This window comes from Austrofundulus limnaeus, unplaced genomic scaffold (assembly GCF_001266775.1).
Source record: "Austrofundulus limnaeus strain Quisiro unplaced genomic scaffold, Austrofundulus_limnaeus-1.0 Scaffold315, whole genome shotgun sequence".
Classification (NCBI taxonomy): Eukaryota; Metazoa; Chordata; class Actinopteri; order Cyprinodontiformes; family Rivulidae; genus Austrofundulus; species Austrofundulus limnaeus.
In genome coordinates this window covers 496,557-506,517 of record NW_013952717.1, presented here as the reverse complement: position 1 = coordinate 506,517, position 9,961 = coordinate 496,557, and the positions used below count along the sequence as shown (strand labels likewise).

The 9,961-nt window shown below is 40.8% G+C and overlaps 1 protein-coding gene across 2 annotated transcripts in view; it reads right to left on the bottom strand.

Moving 5' to 3' along the window:
* efr3a (EFR3 homolog A (S. cerevisiae)) overlaps positions 1 to 9,961 on the bottom strand; it is a 55,373-nt gene that overhangs the window by 36,284 nt on the left and 9,128 nt on the right. For both annotated transcript variants that reach the window (XM_014022028.1, XM_014022027.1), the window contains one exon: positions 1,166 to 1,242. In XM_014022028.1, coding sequence (XP_013877482.1) covers positions 1,166 to 1,242 — 77 coding nt within the window. The remainder of the gene's footprint in view (positions 1 to 1,165; positions 1,243 to 9,961) is intronic.

Below are 9,961 nucleotides of genomic sequence, written 5' to 3'. Positions count from 1 at the left end.
AGGACAACCAGTCTAAAACCAATGTTCTCAAATAAAGATGGAAGTTTTCAGGAGGTCATGTTCGTACAACATATTAACATAACATTTATATTATAAATATTAATTAAATAATTAAAATTATTATGTTACAAATATAAAATTAGGCAGTACAGTGACACACAGAGCAACATGTCTCTAAGGAAGAACGTTTCTATCAAATCTCTGGGTTGTGTTTACATGTTCTCCCTGTACATGAGTGGGTTTTCTCCAGGTACTCCAGTTTTCTTTTACAGCCCAAAATCATCTTTATTAAAACTAATATGTCATAAAGAAGCAAATAACTGAATAGTTTGGGATAATACTACAGTAGATGTAAAATATATTTGTGCTTGTTTTAGTCCATTTCCAGTTTTGGGTTTTTATAATTACAGTTTTTGTTCACAAAGTAAACATCAACAAGCAAATAAAACTGTTTTAAAATACATAGAGGAGGTGGCTTTAAAACGGAGGAAAGCTTGTTCTTTGTAAATGTTTTTAAAATGTGTATTTTGACTCTTTTAAAGAAAATGACAGTCATCACTGCAATTATTTATGAAGGGAACGTCCCCATCACATTTAAAATTTAATTCATTTGAACCCCCACATTTACCATAAAATATTAGTTCACCCAGTATTGTTTTTGTTGTTGAACAAATAAGTTCATTCCACTTGATTTATAGAAAACTCAGACTAAGTGTTTTCTTATGTAGGTAAAAGTAGTTTAACAACCTGGTAAAATACACCAGAATGCAGGAAAAGGCATCTACTTTGTTCAACTTTTCTGGGGGTGGACCCCCAGACACCCCACCAGTGGGTCCCCCCCTAAAATTATGAATGCTTCTTTTGTTCTGGTTTCTGGTCTTCACAGGATCAGTAATATTATCTGTAAAATAACAAACTGAACATCTGTTGGTGAATCCATAGCTTTTATATTGTGTAATTTTCAAAGTGTCATTTTTACAAAAGCATAAATTTTCTGTTATAGATTTTATTTTGGTGTGTGCCACCCCTGGTTTTTCAGTGGCCCCCCGGAAAAAACATTCTGCAGGCGCCACTGGATCTAATCACCATTTTGTTTGAATGCCTAACACATTTTGTCAGTGAAAGCAGATCTTTAGGATCTCTGAGACGTGAAGCTTCAACTCACTTTAGGGTCCTCTGGGAAGATGTTGTCCACCAGTCGTTTGTACCTCGGCCTCAGCGGCCCACAGCAGCCACAGACTCCTAAAAGAAAAAAACATTACTGAATTATTATTAGTTACAGAACGTCAGACATACACCTGCTTCAAAACAAAAACTTTGAGAGGAAATCAGAATTTAAAGAAATAAAACCAGTTTGAAGAGAAGGCATCAGATCATGGTTTTACTTTGCACCTCTGACTCACGCTGGTCTTTGAGGCGTGGGAGACAATCCTGACTTTGTATTCACAAGCAGGAAATGATCGAGCATCTATTGACCAAGATGAATTAGTATTACCAGCTGCAGCCTCCGTATCAATAAGACGTGATGAGTCAGAGTCACGGCTCGGCACAATGAGGTGAGGAAGGTGAAGTCACAGGAGGGACATATTCCACCGAGCATCGTGCAGTGTCCTCCATCACCACGTTTTCCATCAGTTTCTGTTTTAACACCTCTTTGCCTGTTGCCCTTTTCAGACTCAAAAAAATGTCAGGCAGACTTGACTTTATTCCCCATAAGTCTCTGCTCAATTAGTTACCAGCGCTCCAAGGACCCCCTTCATGCTGCGTAAACACCAATCAGGCAACAAGGAGTCGACACCCCCAGAGTTTATTTTCGCAGCCATTCAGTTCGTCTGCAGCCCTCGGAGCGTGGAGATTAATCAACTTCATTACAGCTCGTATCAACAGCTGGTTGTCAAGGCAACGCCGCCACTGCAGAGGCTGGAAAACGTTTGTTACGGATCCTGTCATTACTGACCACACCAGCGCTCAGAACAAAGTCGAAGAGCGGGTGACCTGCAGGATTCATTGGAATTCAGGTCCAACACCTCCCGCTGCTCAATATTCAACCCGATCCAGCTTCAGGACTTTAAATACCAGCGGAGAGACCGGCAACTACTGGTGTACAGGTCTGCCAACRAGTACAAAAACACAGCAGTGGAATAACAACCAGAACAGCACAAAGAAAACTATTCACAGGTTCTTTAACCTTCAAACATTGTTTCACAATCAGCTGGTGACCAAACCARACTGGTTTTAACTTGACAGGTAGAAACTCTCAAACATCTCTTTTATGTCTGTTTTCAGTGAACACACAAACACCTAATGATTGTCGTTTGCTGGGAAACAGCAGCTGCTCCCCATACTTTATTGGTCATCAATCTGTGCTCTGCATTTGACCCGTCACACGTGAGAAACACCCAGGTGGAGCAGCGGGCAGCTATGTAGGCGCTCGGGGAGCAGYTGGGAGATGGGCATCTTGCTCAAGGACACCACGGCATGTGGGCATGGCGGGGAGTCGAACGTGTGACTTTCGGCTGCTCTACCACTTAGGGTTGGGCATAATCGTATCGTGTGCAATTAATCGTCAGAAAAACATTAATCGATTACTTTTTGGCACTTGACAATTAATACAATTAATGCCACCAGGCAGACTGACTGGGGATTACTCCGGTCAGTCTGCTCAGYGCTCCTCTCCRCTTCAAATATGACRAACWTTAAAATAAAGTTCTGTAATTTATTTATCTATCTATACAATTTAAAATATGATGTATAGCCAGAAATCTGTAATTTTCACACAATTTGGAACAATTTTTTTTACAAAAAGCAAATCTTTCCCACTAAATTGGTCATGTTACTATGAAATAAGGGTGTCCTGGGACTCAGGGCATTAATCGTCAAATTAATCGTTATCGGCTAAATACCACAATTAATCGTGATTAATTTTTTTGCCAATATTGCCCAACCCTACTACTACTGCACCACAGCCACCCCATATATTGGTAGAGCGTCAGAGAGTCAGGTGGACTGGTTAGTATAATAATGGTCACAACCAATAGTATTAGCACAGCATAATATATATATATAGCAAAATAGCATAATATATAGTATAATAGCATAATATATAGTATAATAGCATAATATATAGTATAATAGCATAATATATAGTATAATAGCATAATATATATAGTACAATAGTATAATAGGTCACAGTTGGTTAGATTGGTTAACAAGGTAAAGCCTGGACAAATTGGTTGGTTGACTGGTTGGTATGGTGTTGAGTGGGCTGGTTGGTATGGTGTTGAGTGGGCTGGTTGGTAAGATGTGGGTGGGCTGGTTGGTATGGTGTTGGGTGGGTTGGTTGGTATGGTGTTGGGTGGGTTGGTTGGTATGGTGTTGGGTGGATGGGTGGGTTGGTTGGTATGGTGTTGGGTTGGTTGGTTGGTATGGTGTTGGGTGGGTTGGTTGGTATGGTGTTGGGTGGTTTGGTTGGTATGGTGTTGGGTGGATGGGTGGGTTGGTTAGTATGGTGTTGGGTTGGTTGGTTGGTATGGTGTTGGGTGGATGGATGGGTTGGTTGGTATGATGTGGGTGGATGGCACAGTAACTGGAGAAGCTTGATGGGGTCTATGTGGAATGGTTGGTTGTTGGGTTGGGAGGGTAGATTGGTAAATGAGTAAGTGGGCTGGTTGCTCTGTTTAGTTGGAATAAACTAACGCCTATGTTCTGTATTTTGACTAAAGTTCAAGCCTAAACATTTTTCCTGCAGCAGATTAAATTCACAGTAACATGTTTGCTTGAACAGGGGCACCAGTGGCAGAAAATGAATGACAGCAGATATGAATGACAATAAAATCCATTCTGGATGAAAGCATCATGGCTTCAACACAGTAATAGAGGCAATGCATCAMTTTAAGTGTCCGGCAATGAATCTGTGGAGAAGGCGGCATAATCACAGCAGGCCTGAGATCAAGAGATTGCGGCTGACGCATAGACTGATAAATTACACTCAAAGACAACAAACTCAGCTGGCTGAGAGAAAAAAGGCAATTACAGAAGATCAAATCCATCACCTTGCTGCAACCCAACAGCAAGGCAGGCAGATATTAATACAAATTTAAGCATTTTACACCTCCTGCTGTCACAGTTCTCGCTTCAATGACATTCTTAGACAACATGCAGAAAAAGGCATCGATATCTTTCTAAATATACAAAATATTAAAAAATATATAACAGACTACTGAACGCCTCCATCACAAGAATTACATTATTTTTTATTTACGTCGCTCTGCCATTAACAAACAGGTGGAGGATCCAATCAGTCTTTTTTAAATTTTATTTCTTCCAAGAGTAGAGGGCCAACAAGCTGTGAATAATAAACCAAACAAGACAAAAGATTTAAAAATAACCAACTTCATAACCGAAAATGAGTCCAGGAGTTTTGTTTTAGAGCCACAAACTGATTATTTTACAGACCTCTACAAAAAACAGTTTCATAAAATCATTCTTTTTAATTATAATGAAGCAAAAAATTTCAACTGTGGCCCATTGGTAAAGACTATATAACCAAAGATGTTGCTCCAGAACACCTGTATGTTTAAATTTAATAAGTTTAAATAACTTATCATCATATTTCTCTGACTCTGATAGTTTGTTCTTAGTCATTTTAATGTCGTTAGTCTGGTTTAAAAGCATTCCTTGCCTGATGGTTTAACAAAGAAGAGTTGAACCCACCGGAGTTCAGCAGACATCGTCCGTTTGAGGCTCGACCGTAGTTGAACGCTCCATCAGCCTCGGTTCRTGGAACCTGCCTGTATCTTCTCAGGAAGGTTTGAAAAGATGGCATGACTGGAGCAGATTTTAATCCCACCACAGGTGTTTAAATCAAGACCTGCTTCCACCTCACCAGGTGAAACTAACCCCTGCACYGTCCCACAGATTCACCTGGCCACCACTTCAACGTGACTTTACTGATGGACGGCTGGTTCGGCCAATCAGAGCAAAACCTTGAGTTTGCGTGTTTAACCATCACCTGGGATTACCCGCCTCTGACACTGAAGACTAACCCCGGTTGGTCTAATGTTCCCCCGGTCCGACGGCTCGAGTTACCGACCTCTGAGTTCACAGGAAAATGTGATCCAACACAGAGTTGAAGACAAAAACTGGGACCAGAAGAGCCTCGTGAGTCCAAGTTTCCATTCAAATACGATGCAAATAAAAACCAAATGACGCTGCTGAGAAGACAAGATTCTAATTATAGATCRTTAGACTCTTACAGCTCAGGTGTCCTGGTGAGAATGAATCATTTCTTTTAAAACATACTTTTTAAACTCTTAATTACACATGTTGGAGTGGAACAGAAGTCAATAAAAGCTCAATCCACTGGACTGTTAATTAAAAAGTTGAGCTCCGTTGAATTAAACAAATGACCTTTTAAAAAGCATGAATTCACTCAAGTGTTTTCAAACCTTTTTAAATCAAACTTWTAATGACCAGAAGGAGTTTCTTTGTCATTTCAGTCTGATGAAAGTCACACTTTAAACAGAACAGAGGAATAAAGCATATTAAAACATAAAAAATGCCTATTATCTTCAAAAATCTGTTCATTCTGTAGGAAATTAAACTGAACGCTCCGAAGACCACAGCRTTTGCCAAACGTTTTGATCAGATTCAGAATCTTTGTATTTTAAAGAGCTCATTTAATCCGATATTTTGGCAAGAAAAAGCTCCAAACCACCAGGATGAACTCTCCCGTGGTCTTCATATCAAGCTGACCTTTAGAAACGTAATAAACTGTGTTCAAGCTCACGTTTAGTACTCTGTTGATACTGTCACAGAGCAGTCTGCAGGTTTGAAAAAAATAAAGAAAAAAATCAAGACAGTAGAGAAAAAACAAGCAAGCGTTGGTTCTTTGAACGGTCTGAAAAGTTCAGCCTCATCAACATTTCAGCAGCCAGTACAAAACACTGGTGATAAATCTTTCATAGTCCAACTGTAGATGGCAACTTCATCTGCACAGATCTCATTTAAACATCCAAGTAGGTTGGACAAAAGGAGGGAAACGGAGCCACGTGACTTTCACGCTTCACATTTCCTGGACGGAGGAGGAACACGAAACCGGAGCTCTGGAAACGGGCAGGCGTTGACGCAAACGTGTAACCTCATCAAAAGCATTCTTTCAGAACCCCGAACACAAAGACCAAATAACTGCAGAGACYAATTAGGGTTTGAACACAAAGAAACCTGCACCAGAAAGGTTGTGTGGGCTCCAAAATAAAACCCAGGCTGCAGACGGTTTAAAGCAGTGGTTCTCAATCCTGGTCCTCAARRACCCCCATYCTGCATGTTTTAGTTGTTTCCCTGCACTTCAGTAAGTCTGTAAGTTCTGCAGAAGCCTGCCCATCACTCATTCATTTAAATCAGGTGTGCCAAAGCAGGCAAACAACTAAAATATGCAGGAWAGTGGTCTTTGAGGACCAGGATTGAGAACCACTGGCTTAAAGAAGGAAGCTGAAGGATGTAGGTCGGTGGTGTCCTGCATGTTTTAGGTGCTGCTCTGGATCAACACCGCTGAACCTAAGGMGTCTTTAATTAGTAGGCCTCCTCAGTATGCCATCAAGGTCTGCATTTCACACTTTTCAAAGATCAGTTCTGAACAGAGCACACCCTGAAGAAACTCTTGAAACTGTCTTTTAAAAAGTTCTCAGGAAGGTTTCAGTCTGACCTCGTGGTACCACGCTGGTCGGGTTCTGCTCAGGAGCACTGAGGTCAGGCTGATAACAGTCCACCCGCTGACACCCGGGCCTCCAGAAAACACATTACAGCACGAACTCTGGGTCTGATCCATAACTCTCCCAGAACCACGCCAACAACCGAGCCGGGGACATCCATCAAAACCAGCAGGGAGTGGGGATGATTGCACCGACGGCACCATCCATCTCTGGGCAAATTACAGCCACCTTACGGAGGAGTCAACTGGTGAGACCGGGGAGATGGATGGAGAGGAAGGGTAAAAATAAGAAAAAGAACAAGTGAGGAGAAGAATGTTAAAGAAGACGAGTTAGTGATGTGAAATAAAAGCAAAGGATGAGGACGGAGGAGTAAAACCAGGTCTGAACAGCTCCAAGGGGAGCTGGAGGAGGGAAGGAGGGATGGAGGCGAGGTCGGCTCACTGCAACGAGACAAATGAGACCAATTTTAAGTCCGTCCTCCCTGCGTCTCTCCATCCTCCTGTCCACCTCCAGACAACGAGTCCCTCAGGAGGACCAAAGTCAAAGTGATGACAGAACTAAAACCAAACCCTGAACCTTCAGAATTTTACTACATCTGCTCTAAAACCGTCAGATAAGATTAAGAAATAATGACAGCGCTCCGGATCATTTYCTTAAAGCGTTTATCTTCATCTCAGGAGCAAAACAGGAGCAGATGAAGCTGGTGTGCCTCAGGGAGAGGTGCTGGGATTACCTGATTGTTCTGAGATTACTGGATTTATCTTTAAAATCAAACATTTAAAAACCTTTAAGAAACTAAAACTACCAGSTGGAAACTTTAAGCTTTAAGATGAGTTCAAGTTATAAAAGGAGCAGCTTTTCTTGCTTTTTTTTTTGTAATCAAAAACAGCCAGTCTCTGAATGAGGACAGATCATCAAACGCTGCCACAGGGTTTGACAAGATTTTTTATTTACCTGCCTTGTTGGGCAGGTGGAAAAAAAAGTTACCTGCCTGAAACAAAAATGTTCAAAATGTGATAAAATAAGAAAAACGTGTACTTTGTACTACAAAAATATAAACATGGTTACACACAGAGGTACAGAATATCTGATTAAACAGATGCAAACATTTCAGACTGAGTCACTCAGTCAAATTATCAAAAACATCTTCAATAAAACTTTTTGCTGCTTATAAAAACAGACTGATCAACAGCAGCAGCTTTATTTTAAATACAATTTACAGAACAAGAAAGTCTGAAATTTGCATTAATTAAATCTTATATAGTGAATCTCATATCTAAAGATACATTTAAGACATCTTGAACTGGAGTCTCCATACAGCCTAAGAATATAATTAGAGATATCTTAAACAGGTATTTTGAATTGTCAAAATATATAAAGAGATGTCTACTTCTTTGTTTGTTTCTTTCATTTATAAAAACAAAACAGTCTATGTCCACCATTAAAAAAAGTAAATCCTACCCTGAATTAAAAGGGTGCAGAGTGAAGAAAAACTTATATGTGCCCCTTATTTTCAAAAATCAACTTCAACAAATAAACAAGCTCAAGCTGGAAAGATCTCCAAGTTTAAATAATAAGTAAATAAAACAAAAATAATAAAAGAAAACATTTCATTATTTTATCCTAAATAACTAATATGTCTAATCCAGTCATAAAACAATTTCAGATATCTGAGTGGAGAAGCCAAATAAATGTAATACCGGCCTGCCATACTGACCTGCTGCTGCTCTCAGAGCAGAACTGTTACATTAACAAGATGGATTTATGACTGAACAAACGTCCACATATTTTATCATCTCTGTGGGTAACAATACATAAAATAACAAGTATTTTCTCTGAAAACACAGGTGTGAAAAACTACGGTTGTTAAAGCTTCACTCGATGTGCAGCAGGAGGGAGAGATTATAATCCCGCATCACGACGTAACTTTTCTACAGCGGGAGAAGACATTTTGAGGATTTATTCTCTCCATATGTGTTTTAAAATGCTTTATTTCTTTGATTTATTTTCAGAATATTTCGAATAAATGGCCYTATGAAACACTAAAGAAATTGTTTACCTGCTCAATGAACTTTAAAAAAAAGGCAAAAGCCCTAAAGCACTAATCAGGAATTACTTCCTCTATTAGTGCTTTAGGGGAACTGTGCCCAGCTCTGCTTGTTATAAAAAGTACAGATTTCTGTGTTGAAGGGTTATTTTTCTGAGCCTTCAACACAAACTGGACCCCCTCCTCCTCRGATGGTCCGGGGTGGAAATAAAGTCCAGGTCCTGGACAGACCCTGTCAGGTCTGAGGATCAGGGAACAGAGACCCCGTCAGGTCTGAGACTTAAATCCAACAAAGATTAAATCTAATTATTTCCACATAAAGAARTGTGAACAGGACGAGGACGTGATAATAAACGATGAGTCCCAGCTCCTCCCAGTCCAGAAGCTCAGGYGCCAACAGGAAGTCTCGTGCAGGTGTGGGCGTTTCCCACAGGTACTGAGACACCTGCAGCTGCGTGTTCTGCCTGCTTGGATGTGCTTCAACAATTAAAAGCCTTCATCCTGCAGACGTTTCTGACACACTGAGCTGGAGGGCAGATGAGCTCATCAGACTTCAAACAGCACCAAGATTAAAAAAATAAAAGCTTTTTCATAATAAAGCTGTGCCAGAAATGTATTAAAGAAGCTACAAACAGTGTGAATGCTGACTCATCATTTCTAAATAAATWGATTTAAATCAGTTGTTTGTCCATCTCTGGCTCTTGTTCAGATGTTCAGATGGATCTGTGTTTGCTGCAGTCAGCTTCTGCACCCTCCATAAATCAGACGGGACATGTTTGTCCAGTCTGCACTCGTCTTTACATCCAGTCTGCACTCGTCTTTACGTCCAGTCTGCACTCGTCTTTACCTCCAGTCTGCACTCGTCTTTACCTCCAGTCTGCACTCGTCCTTACATCCAGTCTGCACTCGTCTTTACCTCCAGTCTGCACTCGTCTTTACCTCCAGTCTGCACTCGTCTTTACCTCCAGTCTGCACTCGTCCTTACATCCAGTCTGCACTCGTCTTCGCATCCAGTCTGCACTCGTCTTCGCATCCAGTCTGCACTCGTCTTCGCATCCAGTCTGCACTCGTCTTCGCATCCAGTCTGCACTCGTCTTCACGTCCAGTCTGCACTCGTCTTCGCATCCAGTCTGCACTCGTCTTCGCATCCAGTCTGCACTCGTCTTCGCATCCAGTCTGCACTCGTCTTTACATCCAGTCTGCA